General features: G+C 39.4%; 2 protein-coding genes across 3 annotated transcripts in view; one reads left to right on the plus strand and one right to left on the minus strand.

Annotated features, from left to right (window-relative positions):
• Positions 1-1,075, minus strand: part of bcl9l (bcl9 like) — a 28,739-nt gene extending 27,664 nt beyond the window's left edge. The window contains exon 1 of the mRNA XM_004560492.4: positions 950-1,075. The gene's annotated coding sequence lies outside the window, so the exon portion shown is untranslated. The remainder of the gene's footprint in view (positions 1-949) is intronic.
• LOC143412497 (uncharacterized) lies at positions 21-17,665 on the plus strand. Of its 2 annotated transcripts, none has more exons than XM_076873399.1 (2): positions 21-767; positions 16,552-17,665. In XM_076873399.1, exons 1-2 carry the CDS (start codon positions 749-751, stop codon positions 16,911-16,913), a joined length of 381 nt encoding a protein of 126 aa, XP_076729514.1. In that variant the 5' UTR covers positions 21-748; the 3' UTR covers positions 16,914-17,665. The 2 variants fall into 2 exon arrangements, with proteins under 2 accessions (XP_076729514.1, XP_076729513.1); XM_076873398.1 differs by lacking the exon at positions 21-767 and adding an exon at positions 16,027-16,187.
• The last annotated feature ends 226 nt before the right edge of the window (positions 17,666-17,891 follow it).

Consider the following 17,891-nt stretch of genomic DNA (forward strand, 5'->3'; position numbering starts at 1 on the left):
GATATGTCATGCTGGACTTCTGTGCTGTCCGAGGGTGGATTGCTTCCCTTTCTCTTCAGATTATCTGAATATTTATATTAATTCGAGATGATACTGATGTAAGATCCCTGAAATAAAATTTTGATTTACAGATTTCAAGTGCACCAAGCGATGAAATCCAAGAATCACTCAATCAGTTAAGTGTTTTATTTCCATTTGATAAGACCTATGCCGTCTTGGAAATCACCATTTCCATCTCAGCTCCCACACCACTTTCCTAATGGACACCATCGTGCAGTAGAAAACTCTGATTTCATCCACCCACTGCATAAACAGTTAGAAAGAGATGTTTAGTAACTGAATGTTTGGGAGAACCATTATAAAGTTGCTCAGAGTGAGGATCCAGTTGTTGCACTGTTAAACCCTTCATCTTTTTTCAGTTGAATGCTCCCTCTAGTGGTTTGGGTAGCAGAAGTAGGCTTGGTAAAACTGCCTCAGGTGAACTTCGAGGCATTTCTTCCCGAAAGCGTTGCTAAACTGAGATTGGACTTCGGGTACTTTCATCAAGAAAATAGGGGGTTATATCCAGGAGTAGCAAAGGCATCCACAATTTCCCCGTGATGGTTGCTCCAAACCTCACCCGAACTAAGTGGCACAATCAAGAGACATTGTTCAGGAGCAGAGCACATCACACAATTTCCTTGTCCAGATGTACTGCATTCACTGAAACTGCATCATTGACAGTTGCCTCTTTTTTGAGCAACTAGCAATGCAAGAATTTTCTGAGGGTGAGTAAGAAATCCTACCTTGGTTTTAAAAGACAACTAGTTGAATGTTAAGAAAGGGGACACTAAAAAAATCCCAGAGGAAGGACTAACCAAGACTAAGTGGACTAAAACAGATTGGCAGTGGAGTGGAATCAGAATTGAGATGAAGAAAATAATCACAAATTTAAAAAAGAGAAATTGACCTGTTGTGACTCCCGCACCGGCAGACGAGGAGTGAAAGGTGGCACACTGGTGTGCTAGAGGCTCACCATCTTCTGCTTGACCTTCTCTTTCCAGACAAGACAGAAAGGTCTGGCATTAATCAGACGAAGAAGTACCGTCACACCTGTTGTCAGCACTGAGAAATCAAATAGTTGGAGGTTTTTGATTATGCCACTTGGTAAATTCCACATTTTTTTTCATTCTATTACAAATAAAAAAAGTAGATTTGTAATGAAATGAAGTAATTTAGAGTCATTTGATAGTGGCATCATTCTTTCCTTCCTATTCTCTTTGAGTCAAGCAGGTGTAATTTATTAATCAGCGAAAAAAGAAAAACCTCGGCTGCACATTGTTTTTAATTCAGTTCATTTTAATCTCCAGGCACCACCAGCCCAAAGATGTTTAATAGCCTTCAGGCAGAGCTTGCTGCGTTTGTATATTATGATGAAAATGTAAAAAAGATGCTCTGAATTCATCCCCCTCCCCCCATGAGACATGTTTTATCTGAGTCCATTATTCTCTGCTTGTATATGGCAAGCAGAGGAATGAGCTCAATTAGGTGAGCAAGCGAGAGGAGAGGAGGAATTTGGGTGCTGGTATTTAGAGAGAAAGAAAAAAAAACATTGGAGGAAGGTCAAGAGAACATAAGAAAGGAGCAGTGGGAAATGAGAGAGAGAGAGAGAGAGACTGAGGGAGTAAGACAGAGAGGATGAAAAAGTGAAACTATGTTGTCATGGAAACTGGCATGGATCTGAAGAGCAAAACAAGAATGTAAATTGGTTTACCCTTAGGGAATGTGATGGCGCTACAGAGAAAAATAAGCAGGGAGATGTATTTAAGGGGGAACCTTCCATAACATTATATTACAAATAAAGGATCTTGAAACAAAAATAACAGTGATAATGATGACAAAACGAGGATCTTTACATAGAGCTGCTTAAAGCATATAGCAGTCGAGAAGATCCCTCTGCATTTCCTTAGGCTGAGCAGTTGCTTAATAATGACTAATTAAAAATGGCATCAGTTTGGGAGGTGCAGAGGTCAGTCTGAGTGGGTGAATTACTAATATGGGTAAACAACTAGTGGCTCGACTGCTGCTGCACGCCAGGAATGTTGCTTTACTTTAATAGGTTGACATTTATGATGGTGATGATGCATGCTATCCTTTTAACGCTTATCATCCGAGACCATTACAGATGACAGGTCTCGAGCCTAAAGGTCTAGTTGCGAAACACAAATGAGCAGCTGCTAGAAAGCGCTGCATTTCTTTTTCTTTTCCATTATTATTATTTGAGACCTAAAAAGCCAAAGTTTTCTGTGCAATATCATTTTTCCCCTTCACACATACAGTATATCTTTTTATATGCTGCCAAAGCCATTACCAGCACTTTGCTCGCCAACATTCTTATTTCACTCAAGTGCTGAAATGCCGTCAATAGATTTGATTTTAAACTCAGCTAGAGAGGATCGAAATGTTGCCAAGAAACTAATGGTTTCTGTGGTGACAAAACGCTGCCCCTGCCATTGTGTGTAGCAATGTAAGGAGTCGTGTCCCTCACCTACGGTCTGTGCTGATGCTTTCAGAGGTAAAACAGAGCACATCTGTGAACACCAGGTATTCAACAGAATGAACTTCTATTTGATCCGTGGGCTCTTCACCAAAAATATCATACAGGTTGTCTTTTGTAACAAATTCACATAAATGGAACTATTGTTTATGCAATAAATGTTCTTGCACAAAGTACGTATGTTGAAATGTATACACACATCTTAATGAATTTTGCTGTTTCCTGTGTTGTGCATGCATAACTCATCACTTTTAATAAACCTGCCAGAAAAAAAACACACTACCCTTCTCAAAACAAATTTCTCAAAAACATGGCTGAAAGTGAAACTGTGGTGCTGTGGTTAGTGCTGAGACCTCACAGTGAAAGATTTGGGGTTTGATGCTTTTCTCCCTGTGTTCGCATGGATTTCCTCCAGGTGTTCCTGTTTCCTCCAAGAGCCCAAAGACATGCATGATAGGTCAAACAATGATTCAAATGAGCCCTTATTAGTGTATCTGAGGGAGAGGGGTAACCCTCACCACGGGGAACAACAAGCCAGTGCACTCCTAGTTCCAGTCCTAAACCTGGATAAATGGGGACAGTTGTGTCAGGAGGGTTGTGTAGCATAAAATTTTGGGATGCATGGATGAAAAAACTGCAGCTGTTTTGGCATTTGCCTCCTGCCATACATTGATCTTCATTTTAAATATTTCTAACAGATAAGGTTCTATTTGAAAATGCAGTGAAGCCCACAGCGGAGTTTTGCATCAGTGGCTGACACTGGGAAACAGCTTGAATAATAGTCAGCAGCCATACACAGATTTGTTTTTGTGTTCACTCTCTCTAACAGTCTGACAGTGGTGTGTGTGTATTTTGGCTGGAGTGTAAATGTAATTGGGGCTGTAAGTGGTTGCCATGGCGGCTGGCGCAGCAACTGATGCACAGCACTGGTATCTCAAACAGGTGGATTCCCAGATGGGCAAAGTCAGCAACAATCATGTTTTCATCTCTCTTTTACTTTAAATTTATATTTACATGTTCAAAATAAATAAACTCTATTCTGTTCTAAAAAAAATCCTGCAGTTTTTTGGTGGAGGGCAGCCAGAAGACAGAAATGACAGGAAAAGGAGAAACGATATATATATAGAGAGCTAAATTAAGCAGTTATAGGTCCTATGCTGGAAACTGGGACGTGTTGAGCTTTCTGTTTTGGAAATGTTTTTATTCATCTATTCTCTAGGGATCGGATGTATATAATTGACTCCCTTGTGAGTGCAAGGGATTGTGGTTTATTACCAGGGGGAAATGGGCATTTGAGTTTTTGTCAAAGACCTCTAATCTCCAAAATCTTGTTTGTATTATGATCAAGGTTGTTGGTACACCTAAATACTCATGTGGGTACTTTTCTGCAGCTTTTGGATTAAGCCCAGGAAGGACCAAGGTGATGTTTAGTAAGTAATGTTTGTTAAGCATACTGACGGACAAATGTCTCCTTCTTGGGACTAGATTGAATAAGGGGGTTTTAAACAAACACAGGTACTATAAATGAGAAAGTATAAGCAAAACTAAATTGCAAACACATAACCTTTTGGTTATTTGATATCTTACTCTCAAAAAAAGACAAGACTTTCTAATGTTCAGCTGTGAACAGCTCATACCTAGATTGTTTAGAGTCACCTAAAAAACTGAAGGAGAATATGTTTCTGAAGGGGCTCCTGAAGCTCATTGAACAACTTAAGAGTGCCATATACCCATGTTTCTTTGCATATAGGCTGAGCTGGAAATGCTCAGTGGCAGCAGTGCCAGAATGGGAAACAGGTGCAGTGATTTACTGAAATAAGTGCAAACACAAATGGGAAAAAAGTATATAAGATTTTTTTTTAAAAAAGAGTTTATACAATTCTAACAATCTTGAGCATCAATGTTTGGTTTGACCACCTTTATTCGTCAACTGAACTCTCTTTATACCAGCTTTATTCTCATTTCTTTGAGTAATCTTCCGATATCATTCCCCTTGAAGGACATTCCAAAGCTCTTCTTTCATTTTTTTATTTATTTCACACACTTGGTACAACAGTTTCCACAGTTAGTTCTTTCAGACAAACCAACCACACTTTCTATCAGTAAAGCACTGCAACCATGTGTGAAAAGGAGCAGGAAGAAGAAAATATTCTTATTAAACCCTGCCCCCTATCTACAATCCAACTTATATTGCAAGTGGGCACCAAAAATCAAGGAACAAACTAATATTAACACTCTCAACTCAAACCAAACAACAAATTTACAATCAGAATATACCACTCCACATAGTAACAAGGAGAAAAGATGAATAAATAAAATAAATGAGGCAAAAAAAATAATGGATCCTTTTTCAATTAACTCCAATTTCATTCACATTCTTCATATTGAGTTATCGTTTTAGACATGTAACACTTTTTAAAACAATGTAAATGTATACAATTCTTTAGATTATAATGAAGAGAGTCCCACAGTCGTATACCTCTAACCGTTGGACCCATTAATCTTTGTGTAGTCCTAGCTAGCTGATGCTTCAAATAAAATTTCCTTCTGCTGTCTTCTCCCCCCGAACACATTAAAAATACTCTTTGTAACTTAAAAGGCAAAATATTATTTTTAGCCTTAAACATAATTAATAATGTCCGTAGTTTCACTAAATCTCCCAATTTTAATAATTTTGATTTTATAAATAATTTATTTGTATGTTCTCTATATTTAACATTATGAATCATTCGTATCACTTTCTTCTGTAATAAGTTTAGAGGTTTTATAGTATTCTCATATGTATTCCCTCAAACTTCACCACAGTAACTAAAGTATGAGAAAAACAATGAAAAATATAAAATGCGCATTGTTTTGTAGTCTAATAAATCTCTTACATTTCCCAAAATATAAATGTTTTTAACCATCTTCTTTCTAATATACTCAATATGTGATTTTCACGTCAAATTTTCATCTACTATTACACCCAAAAAGTGAAATTCAGTAACTCTTTCAATCAATTCTCAAATTCAAATTTTATTTGTCACACACACACAACCATACACACACCTTCTTCCCCCTGTACACGATTGCCAAATATCATGAATTTCGTTTTTGTCAGATTCAAAGATAATTTTTTTTACATCAAACCATTTTTTTAATCTTAACATCTCAGAAATCATAATATCAACCAAATCTTTCAAATTCTCTCCAGAGCAATAAAAATTTGTGTCATCTGCAAATAAAATAAAATGTAACCTTTTTGATATGTCACAGATATCATTAATATATAAATTCTTTGGATGTTGGCTGACTTTTGTCCTGTTCTCTGTAAAGAAGATCCCACAAAGCTTCACTAATGTTGAGGTCTGAGCTCTGGGGAGGCCAGTCCATGACTGCGTGTTTGTCATTGTTAAAAACCGCTGTCAGTTATATGCTTTCCAGATGTTATCAGATGGTGAATTAAAATTGAACAGTAATTTTCTGCATCCACATTTCTGCATCATTTCAAGTTTTGACAAGATCCCCAACACCACTGACTGAAATGCAGCCCTAAACCATTACAAAGGCTCCAGCTTGTTTCACAGGTGGCTGTAGATATTGAGTGTTGTACTTTTCTCCTGATGTTCTCTGAACACACTGACTAATAAACTGAAAATTTAAAAGTTGCTTCCATCCCTCTTTATGACCCATTGCCACTGATTTTCTTCTGTAATTTGTCTTACCTCAGCCTTTTCTCTCTGTTTCCTTTCCTTAAAAATGGTTGACTCTCACCCTTGTACTGTACTGAAATGATTTCTAATGAGGCTTTAGTGAACAGTAGTTGAATCAGCTGAAGTGCCAGATGCACCTCTCAGGACCTGTGTCAGATCTTTTCTCCCCCCGTAGTTCTTAAGGGCATAACTTTCATATACTGTTTATGTGCTGTAAATGGTTTTTAGTCCTACCATTTCTATTCTCTTTCTCTTATTTTGACCAAGATATGTCCATTTTTGAGCTAAAAACCACCTTGTTGGTTCAAAATTACTATTTTTTGCCTGGCATTTTTCAGAGCTTGAGCTAAAGAAATTGGGGGCAAAATATGTGTTTTTGCAACAAGCTGCGAGTAACAAAATTTCTAACAGATTGTAAAAATAGGCCCTTTTCTAAGTTTTCACACTGGTGACCAGAGCGATGCTTCACGGCTCAGGTTTCAACATGAAAGCAGACAAAATTTGCAGACTAACTTTCACTGTGGGGGACAAAGATCCAACAGTAGATGGCAGTAAAGTTACTCTGATGAATTTTAATCACCATTTCATTCACCATTCTCTTCCTGCAGTGACACCATTCAGCCTACACAAGTATTGTATGGTTCATTGAAAAGATAAAGTAAAGAAAGAAAACATAATAAGAAGTTAGGTTCCAGGCATTTTTTTAAAAGGCTATTTAAATATGTATATTTTTGTTTTTCACTGCATGTGGAATTACATCTGTAATGCAAAGTGCACAAAATGATCTGATCTTCAGTTAGAGCATTATTTATGTATTTAATTGTAAGCATTCATTCCCAAACATTAATTACCTCTTTATTTATGAATAATCTATGTAGAATAGGTAGAATTAAAAGTATTAAAGAAACAAATACTTGTTATTAAAACTTGGAATACAATTATAGAAGGATCCATCCTTTCAGTGTGATGGGACAGGAAAAAAAATCATTGCGGGAAATAATTAGGAATTGTCTTTTTATATGTTTAAAGTAATAAATACAATATATTGAATCAATTCCAAACAATCTGAATGAAGATTGTATCCAGAAGAGACCTACAAATCCATCACTGTACAATAATGTGTAAAAATTGACTGTAGTTGCAGTTGAGTGTATTTAAATTTGTGAGGGTAAATTTGTGAGGGTCTCGATTGGGAGTTCGCCTTGTAATCGGAAGGTTGCCGGTTCGAGCCCCGGCTTGGACAGTCTCGGTCGTTGTGTCCTTGGGCAACTTCACCTACCGGTAGGTGAAGTTGCCTACTGGTGGTGGTCAGAGGGCCCGGTGGCGCCAGTGTCCGGCAGCCTCGCCTCTGTCAGTGCGCCCCAGGGTGGCTGTGGCTACAATGTAGCTTGCCATCACCAGTGTGTGGATGGGTGGATGACAGGTTGTGTAAAGCGCTATACAAATACAGGCCATTTACCATTTATTGGGAGACACAGAGCAGGCTGTGCCTATGAAGTTTAAAGGGGCCACATGAGGTGAGGCCCTTCACTCTGTGTGAATTGAAGCTTGACCCTAAAAAGGGTTATGGGGACTGGACGTGTTGCCGTGACCTTCTGTAAAGCTGTGAACGCCTGGTCCTGTCTGCTCAGGCCTTAAAGAATCACGGCATGTGTATATGTACACATGGCAGCGTGTTCCTTTGAAACAGTGCAAACTCAAACCAGTCTGGATCCTATTAAATCCTTTTGTCTTTCTCCCATTCTCCCCTCCTGGTTGGCCTGTTTTTACTTTGTGCTGTTCATATTCATTCCATTACAACCCTCCTCCCTTCCACTGTGTTAAAAATCCCACAATGCATTTCGCTGAGACTGCTGGGCAGATGTGTTTGTGGTGCTGAATTTTGGATACATGTTAGAGAAATCTGGGCAGTGAACATAAAGTTGGAAAATAATGCTTAAAATTGAATAATTTGTTGCTTGTTTGAGTTTGATCCACAGTATGAAACTACACAGGGCAGTGAAAGAGACAAGTTTATTCTATTGATCCTTGAAGAAATCTTTGCCCCGGCCCACATGACAGAGCAGCTGGCCTAGAGTGGCCTCATCTGGAACTGCAAGTCGCTTGTTAAATGCAGTGTGCGAGTGGGGCGGGAATGTGGCAGCATGCGGTCTCAGCCAATCCATAACCAGGCACAGGGAACTGTGCGCACAAGCTGCGGGTCACACAGCAGTTTTTTTAAGCATGTGTGTGTTTGCATGTGGGTGTATGTGGGTTACATGCCTATGCTGGGCCCAGCCATGATATAGAATCTGTGCTCCCTCGTTTTTCCCTGGATCCTGTCTATGTAATTGATCCCAGACTGGACATTTGAGTTGCCAGCAGCAATTCATATCATTTTTATCTTTAAGACAAGCACTCTAATGCTTCCAGATGGCAAAGGCACTCCAGGGTTCAAGTTTGTTTTTGAAAAAAAGCGTAATGCTTTAATGTCTTTACCTTACAAAAAGCATGCAGTTAGTGGAGAAACCTACATGAGCGAGACACAACTTTTAGGAGATATGCATCACTCTCTCAAACTGGAAAAGGCTGCTCTGTGGATTTTTTAAACCTTTGTTGATGTTTGTTTTTGTTGCCAATCTGTGCATGAATGAAAGCTTTGTACACTGGTGACACTGTCTGTGGTTTAAAGCTGTGGAAAAACAGCTTGTGGAAAAACAGAGCACGGCTTCATATCAGACGTTTGCTCTGACTTCCTTCTGTTCTTCTAGGACATACTTGACAAACAAACAAGATGTGGTTATGTCTGAAAGCTGTTCTGTACTTGGTCTGTCCTTCAGTGTGGATGTCAAACTTGGACACCTCATACTTAAAATTACTGATCCAAATAAGGAGAGAGAGACAGGGGTAAAAGGTACAGGCAAATCCCGCATGGCCACTGCCCACCTAAAAGCCTTTAGCGACTGCTTCCATATAAACGGCAGGCCCCACTTAAAAATGAGCAAATATCCATTTATGAAGTTTGTAAAACAACTGAAGGTACAAGAATAGGACAAGAAGCCTTTTTGTTGGTGGACTTTAACATGTCCATGTAAAAAAAAATAAAAATTGTGTGCTGAGCTTGAGTAAAACTACCAGTGAAATTTAGGAAAACAATACATTTTCTACTTTTAAGTGTGATGAACAAAGTTAGTTTTAGGTGCATGCGTGGATACATTTACATCTCAAATAAGTAGAAGAAAATAATTCAGTGTGAATACTAATTGACCTCATATGGGAGCCTGACCAACACGGAGGAACTATCAGACTTCCTTTCCAGCTGTGAGTTCTGCCAGTGTTGAATAAGCTAGCATCGTGCCAACCACCATCATGCACGTTCACACCCCTATTTGCCCAAATTAGTGGCGTGCTCGTAAATTACACAGGGTATATTTTTGCTGAAAAACCATGGAGTTAAACAACTTTTGACAACTTCATTACCCCACTGCAAACAAAATAGCAATTTCACTGTTATGTTCAAAGCAGTTTTAAGTTAATTTTTGGCTCAGTGGACACATTAACATGCCATATTGCTGTTTCACATTCTGCTGAAAGAAACTGATAATTTACTGTTGTGCATCTGTTGAAAAATTGGATAATGATACAAACAGATCCCCAAATGCTGCAGTATAATCAGTTTGAACAAGGGAATAACAGTGATGTATGTCATCTGTCTCTGAAGAAAAAGGAAGTTCTGCCCAAAGCCACGGAACATCTCATTGCATCTTATAATTACTGCAAATTATTTTGGAAAGCATGCGACAGTTTGTGGGTTTAGAACCGTGTTCTTACCAACTTTCAGATTGATTCAGCTTCTTTATAAACAGTGAAAATGTCCAAATGGTTTATACTTCTAGTTAAACCATCACTGGGTAAAATATATGTGATAGTTATTATAAATAGGACTGTATTCCTTTAGCAGATAGTGAAGCCTTTAACATTATTGCTGGAGATGGGATAAGTATCCTCTGCACTACCCTGTACTATAAGATGCTATGTGCTGGCTTATTTCTTGACTTTATGCAGAAATTAATGGATTCCTGGTATTGGTAATTCAGAGGTCTCACGCTCCTTACTGAACTCTTTATGATAAGGCAAATAAGCACATTTTTTAAAATGTCATCTTCCAACAAATCTCAGTATTTTTCATCAAATGTGCATTAAATCATTAGAGTTTACAAATAATCATTTGTAGTCATGCCAGTTCCAGTTTAGCACAAATATGTTAAATATGGGAAAAGGTAAAGAAAATAAAAATGGGGGAAGGTAATCATTTAAATCACTAAGTCATCTGATAGTTTAGCATCTTGTGAAAATTATTTTGTTTCTCTTATTTTGATCCTTTTTTTAAAAATCGACCTTCCAAATGTCTTAAATTTCATCTCTGGCAGGTTATTCTTGAAGACTGTGTTTAAAAATATTAGTAACATATAACATTATCCGTGATTAAATAATTTTGTTGTCTATTTTACAATAAATGCATTTAATATTTGTTGTGGCAGCATTTAAACTGACCTTGCTGCTTCACTACTGCCTCCAGTATTACTCTATAGGCATTACAAAATAAAGTAGCTTTGTCAAACCACAAAAAAAGAATACTCACTGAGCAAAGCACTGTGTCGGCCTCACTCATCTCATCTATGATGACATTCAAACTAAATCAATTAAACCAAACATTTTTTAAAATCCCATAGATCTAGATTATTGCACGTGTCTTCTATTCTATGGCCTCAGCTGCCATGGGAGACTCTGGAAAACAAAGAGGCCTATGGCAGACCACCTGCTCAGAGAGGATTGTGGGTTTGAGCTACTGTACAATAAACAGCTGAACCAGGAGCAGCATGAGTGTCCCGTGGGGAGAAAGGCAGGAGAAGGGGTGGTGGAGGGAAGCTGGTCTGGATGAGGGGGTCTTGTGGAAATGGTTGCTGAGGTCACGGATGAATGTGGCATATCTGCTCCTTGTATCCTGATGGACAGTGGTCAAGTCTTTGCTCAGTACATAAATACTCCACGCTACATTAGCCACCAAAGCCTTTCCACATGTTGTTTGCAGAAGGCCTCTATGGTCCCTAAATCCCAATCCCCATCTGGTTCTTTCCAGGTCAACTAGTCGAGGACTTTGCACGTTCCCTGACATGGACCAAAGACATGGATCTCTGTAGTTCTGCGATTTTCATACCCAACTTAGCACCTTTCAAGCACCACTCAGACCAGCACACTGTAAAAAATGGCCTCAGCCAGACAGTTTTTAGCATTTGGCTGAGTCTGGTTTCTTCTGTCAGTGGAATGAAACTACTTGTGTTCGATCCAGAGTTGGTCCTCATGTTACAGGACTCAGTGTGTGTGTAAACATTTTGAAATGAGGCAGAATAAGCAGATCTTTCCACTAGTCTCAAGAGAACAACACTTGTTTCAAGTCAATCGTTTACACAAGTTATGTTGTTTTGCAATCTTAATACTTCAGTCTACTTGAAGGCCACCCAAATAACATTTGTTTAAAAGAATTAATCGCAGGCTACAAAATCAATAGATGGCAGTTGATCTGAATGCCAGCCCACATCAGTGATGTTCAGCTATTTAGTGCATCATATTTGTTGTTTTAGCCTGCCTGCAGTTTCCGCTTACTCTACAACTTCTACATTTAGGAGCACCCCTCAATGTCATATCTGTTATCATTGATGCTTACTTTGTTCTATACTTGGGAGGCATTACTGATAGTCTTACAAAGTTACTGGCACACATTAACAAAATGGGCAAATGTGGCTCTACCACAAGGTAAAGTATTGCTCTAGTGTTAGTTGACATCATTTCTGGAATTGTGTGTGTGCAAATGTAGAAGTGTACAGTGAGTAATGCTTGACAACACAATCCCAGAACTGAGAAAAAGGATTATGCATTATGCCTGAGTGCCGTGCATTAGTTTGTAGCTTCAGATTGTTCAAATTCATTTCCAGACTACATGGAGCCAGTCTCTTCTGCTCCAGCAAGTGTTAGGGCCATCCAGGTATGCTTCGGAAGAGTCCACCATAAAATACAGGCCTTAACATAAAAATGACTGAAAATTTTCTTTTGAATTTGTTAGTCTTGGCTAAAGTCAGATTTAGTGTCTTTGTTTTCATCAGTTAACATTTGTGTTATTTACAGCTAACCTTCAATCTGTCTAACAATGTCTCGCCATGACATCAGTCTTTGCATGTTTCAAAAATAAAAAGAAGTTTCTGGGTTACTCATTCAGCTTTATCTATCCACCCAGCAGTTATGGGACTGATTAAAAGATGAATCATTTCAGACACGCAAAATATCTCACTTGGTTCAAAGTCAAATGTACTTACGCACCTCTGAGCCTTGTTATTTTAATTTGTGCAGCTTTAAAATTCTGGTTAAACATTTACATGCATTTTTGTGTTTGGAAGACTATTTACTTGGGTCGAGAGCTACAGACTGGTAACTTAACATAAAGCCACGGTGCTGTCAAGGAGAAATGTATTAGCGAGCTTGTGACATTCAATATTTTATGCATCCCACAAGGAAAGTGTACATCTGTAGACATCCTCATTCACTTGAAACTGTAATCAAAACAAGACCATTCTTCTTCGGTTTCAACTGTTCTGCTCCAGTATTCAAAACAAACTTCTCTAATGGTGACAAATAACGCTGGGGTCTAGAAATAAGCTCTTACTAAGACTTCAAAAAAGTATGAAAGTGAAAGCAAGCTCCTAAAAGACACATTGCAAAGACTCACTAGAACAGTTTTGTTTGTTTGTTTGTTTTTGTGCAGCCCTTAATTATATGGTAGCTCCCTAAATTTGCACTTCAAGACTTGGTGATTAACTAATCAGCTCCTGGAAACAGCTGTACACAGAGGTATCAATCTTCTCATCGACCTCTCAGCAAGGAAGCAATTAAGCTTTTTTTTTAACTACAGTGAACAGCTGTTTTATGGATGTGGTTTATTCTCTACCTTGTACTCATTTTAATTGGTTGTAATATTTGATCATTTCCGTATTCTTGTGTATTTGAATCTTAGTGATCTGTTTTGCTACTTACCAAGTTTAACTTGGATAGCAGCATGGAAACAAATGGATAACTGCAGAACTGCAGATTTAAGATGACATTTTGTGTTTGTGCACTCTTGGGGCTCAGTTGTGGAGAGGACCCTTCCTGCTGCCCTTGTTCCAAGGCCAGTCAGCTGTGCTGTGCTCTGCTCAGTGATTCAGGTGAAGGCCCAACAGGGAGCCCTCTGCAGAGAAATGGTGAAGTCTAAGACTAGACAAATGAGAAGCCAGCCAGGAGGGAAATAGAGGTCATGAGGGATGGGCTTCTGTGTTTTACGAGCGCAAACCTCTGCAAAACTTGGCTTACCTCTTCACTCTGCTTGCCTGGCAGATAGATGATGATAGAGAAGACATATATGGTAGGGTGGCTAATATATGTTAGCCTGTCTACTAGAGTAATACAACAGTCTCGCTCCACCTCCTCAATGTGTGGTCCATGACCCAACCGTCAAGAGAAGAAAAAGCGGGGAAGAGGAAACCTGCCAGCTGCAGCCAGCGTGAGACTCAAGTCTGAGGACAATGAGGAAAGGAAGACACAACGGAAGACACAAATAGGAGGAAGTTCACATTAATAAAAACTGGGTAACGCTCTGAAAAAATAAACACAGTGGTTGCACTGCAGTTTTTTATCCAATGGGAAAATAAAGGAATCATTAAATAAGTGAAAACACACACTCCTTACTGTAAGCCAGGCCAGACCTTTTTTCTCATCCAGCGACTGAATCATCTTCTGTTTAGCTTTAGTAACACATTCCAATACAGGTGGTCCTCTACAATGAGAGGTTATCTTTGATTTCAACAATGCCAGTGGTAATGACTGATCTAATCATAGGGCACACTCAAGGAACCCACCTGTTTTGCTAGCTCTGCTGTCTCATAAAGTGCATTATTGCCAAGATCTCACAGTCTGGGAGGGTGGGACATGTTAGGGTGGCAGTAAAGTGTTACACAGACCCCTCTATAGTCTCAGTTATCTGAGTCTGATTTTCTTCTCTCATCTTCTGCCAAGAACAAAAAAAAAAGCTGCAAGAGCTCGGCCTGGCCGGATCTGCTCAATGGGGCACTGCACCTGAAAGCTTTTACAGGGCTAAGAGGGTCCAGATAAGAAGCCTTCATCACTAACTCCCCACCAAGGCCACCCCCCACAACAACCACCTTCCAAAAAACATTTTGCTTTTAAAATGACTCACATTTTCCAGTCGCCTGGTCTTTTTCTTATCCATTTTTCAAAAAATTTGCAAGCAGCCAGGCAGCAAATCAGGCAGGCAGCCAGCAGATGTGGCAGCTCCTTGTATGCAGGACTACAGTGCTTCAAAAGGATGTGCTTCACCAGTAAAGAATTTGGTCAGCTCTTTCGCCAGCGAAACAGGACTTTCTAGTCTCATTAATGACAACTCACGCTTCTTCTGTCTTTTGTCATAACTTGGACATACAGCTCATAGCAGCTGCAGGGTAGTGGTGTGACTGGAGCTGCACTGGCACAGGCCAGTGCAGCTGGTTCATTTCTTATCTGAAGTCTATTTTATGATGATCAGATACAATATAAATTACCCCCATTTTTTAGAAGTTTGACTTACTAAGTTGTTCCCAGAGCTTTCAGCCCTATCACCCTTTCCTCTTCAGTGACTGGAAATTGCTCTTTTATTCTGTGATTTTGGGCCAGTTATAAGAGGTTAATATGATATAATAATATTTAAATAGAAGTGGTATGTAAGAAAATATGCTAACACCTCCTTCTAAAAGGTAGCTCCATGTTAAAAGGTTTCCAAGACAGTGAACTCATTACAAACTTTTGTGATGGAGATATCTCAAAAAACTGCATGTATCAAATAAGATACACATGGAATTAAGGGGTTAAAGTCCTCACAAAATGTGTTTGTTTTATATGTGTTTGTTTTCCAGACACTTTCTAAATTTAGTCCCCCTTTCCCCTCTAAAAAAGAGTTAAAGATGAAGCCCTTAGTAATTAGAGCTTGCTCCACAGCCTAGTCTGGAGCTGTGCACAGTTAGAGCAGTTTTATGGAGTGCAGCTTCAGCCTCTACTGCTGCAGCTTGCAGGCCCAAACATTAGCCAGATGCTCTGAGAAACACAGTTTGCTTTTACTGGAAGCTGCTGGGTGGCTCTGCTAATGATATTCACGTTTGTCTCCCCCCAAATCTAGTCCAAACACAGACTATTTTTGTAACAACAAAGATAAGTGAATGAATGTCCAACTTGAACAAGCAGTCTAAGGATTTTTGGACTAATATCCATACATGAATAATGCAAAGACATGCATTTTTAAGGGTATACTGCTTCCATGAGTCAAAGACTGGATGACACAATGCATTAGGAAGATTGTGTGAATGTGTAGGGATTTATTCAGGTTGCGTGCTTCTCATAGGGTAAATAATAACTCGTTGTGATAGGAGCTAGCGATTTTCTGACCTTGCTAGACCCTCGTTTCCATTTCACGCTGGAAGTGATGGAATTTCTGAAAAGGCTATCTGCACCGGTTTATTTAATAATATATGAAGAGATGGCATCACCGTGACATCCTACACCTTTTACTCTCAGGTCCAGCCATTAGCCCAGTCATGAGTGGAGAGCTGGAGAGACAGGCAAAATGGAGCAACACTGGGGAGGTGGAAGCATTGATGAATAATTTAAAGGGAATCCAGTGTAGTTTGAAAGAAATCTCCCTGTCAGTCCCCCTGCCTCGCTCAGTCACTCTCAGTGTGTACAGCAGTGTAGAGTGGAGAGGGACACACTATCAGCACTGTGATAGGCTTTAAATAGCCCCCTGGCTTGAGATTTCCAGATGAAACTTTGTGGCACCGCAGAGAGACTGAGGATGATTCCTTATCTCTGCATTCTCCTCTGCTGGATGGCTCTTCCGCTACACGGTAAAGGCTCATTGTACTTTAACCTTAAAATGTTCAGGTGGAGGCGAGTTGAGGCAAGGAGAATTTCTCTTTATCACACACCGGTATCATTATTTTGTCAAATTGCTAAGCTCAGGCGGAGATATCATAAAATGTGATCTATCAAGTGGCCAGAGGCGTTAAGCTGTAAGTGTTTAATTATGTGTTGTTTATGCTGACACGATTCCTTTGCAACAAACTGTGAGGTCTTAAAAAAGTTTTCCAAGGACACCAATTAATGCATAAATCTGTCAATAATGTTGCTTTGGTCTACTTGAGAAAAAAAGAGCTTTTCTTTGCACACAGTCACAGGCAGGTAACTGACTCTGCCTGTCTTGTGTTGCAGGTCTGGAGATATTTGACCCCGAGGAGGTGGAATACATCCGTTCCCATACCAACGCAACTGTGGGAGGCTTGGTCACCTTGGACTGTGGCTCCATTATGCCGACCATCTTCATCTGGGGCTTCACCAAACCAGGAAGCGATAATAATATAGCTTTGGCTTATAACTACGGGCAAGGCCCGAAGGTTCAGTCTCAGTCCAGCGACTTGGGTCGCATGCACGTGCCCGTGAACACCTCCGCTTTAGTCATAGAGGAGCTTCAGAGTGAAGCAGCCGGGACGTACACCTGCCAGGCTTTGTACGATACAGAGGAAGGGGCCAGGATAACGTTTTACTTCACTGGACTGGATGTAGAGGACAGCTGATTTTGTTGTGTATGTCTTCACATATATCTGCTCTAAAGAAGCGGTTCATGCAAATCCCCCCCCCCCCCTCAAATAAGTTCCCTAACATTTAATAACGCAAATAGTTTTGATGTAATTTGTCTCAGAGTTTACGTTGTTAGAGAGGAGTTTTGCTCTTAAATACAGGTGAAGACAATTTCACAGTTAAAGGGAGCCTACAGCAATTCTACACAACTACAACAATTTCCAAATATATACTTTTACTTTGTCATATATGAGAAAACCTGAGAAAGCTTGGCCTTAAAGATTGCAAGTGCTTTTCCAGAAATCTACGTTGAAGGTGTGAAGTTTGAAACTTGTTATGGTTTGTAGAAGTTTGATTCATATTTTGAACAAAATGTACCTCAAAATGCGTTCCCTTTATAAACATCATCTTTATTATTCCTGTTTATAAATGACGTCCTGGTGAATCGAGATAAATATCTTTGTGTATTTTTAATAAAGAAACTTTGCTGTGTATATAATCCAGACTAACCGACTTACTCCATCTTCCAATACAGGGAAAACACCAGTTTGGGCTGAAGGACACTCAAACACTTTGATCAGTGAAAGACCGCACTGTTGCCTCCTGAAATCTTTGTAGCCATATAAACTTACAACGCGTGACACCATGTAGACCTGAGGTTGTGGTTTTCATTTCAGTGTTTCTCCACTCTTGCATTTTCTTGATTATTAAAGCCATCTGGATTTTTTTGTGCACTGGACATGACTCATTTTACTTGTTCTTTTCTTCAGTGACATATACTGTTCGTGAAATCTTCAGTTGAACTCCAATAACCACCATCCTGCGTTGTTATTCCTTCCTTAAGTACAGAACGATCGTTAGATAACCTCTGTGTGTTGTTGCTATCAACAGACTGAGAGACGGCGGCAGAGCAGACTGACACACTTCATCATTTTAAAGCACATCGCTCCAGGCTGCAAACTGAATAAACGTTT

The sequence above is a fragment of the Maylandia zebra genome, linkage group LG14 (assembly GCF_041146795.1).
Source record: "Maylandia zebra isolate NMK-2024a linkage group LG14, Mzebra_GT3a, whole genome shotgun sequence".
Classification (NCBI taxonomy): Eukaryota; Metazoa; Chordata; class Actinopteri; order Cichliformes; family Cichlidae; genus Maylandia; species Maylandia zebra.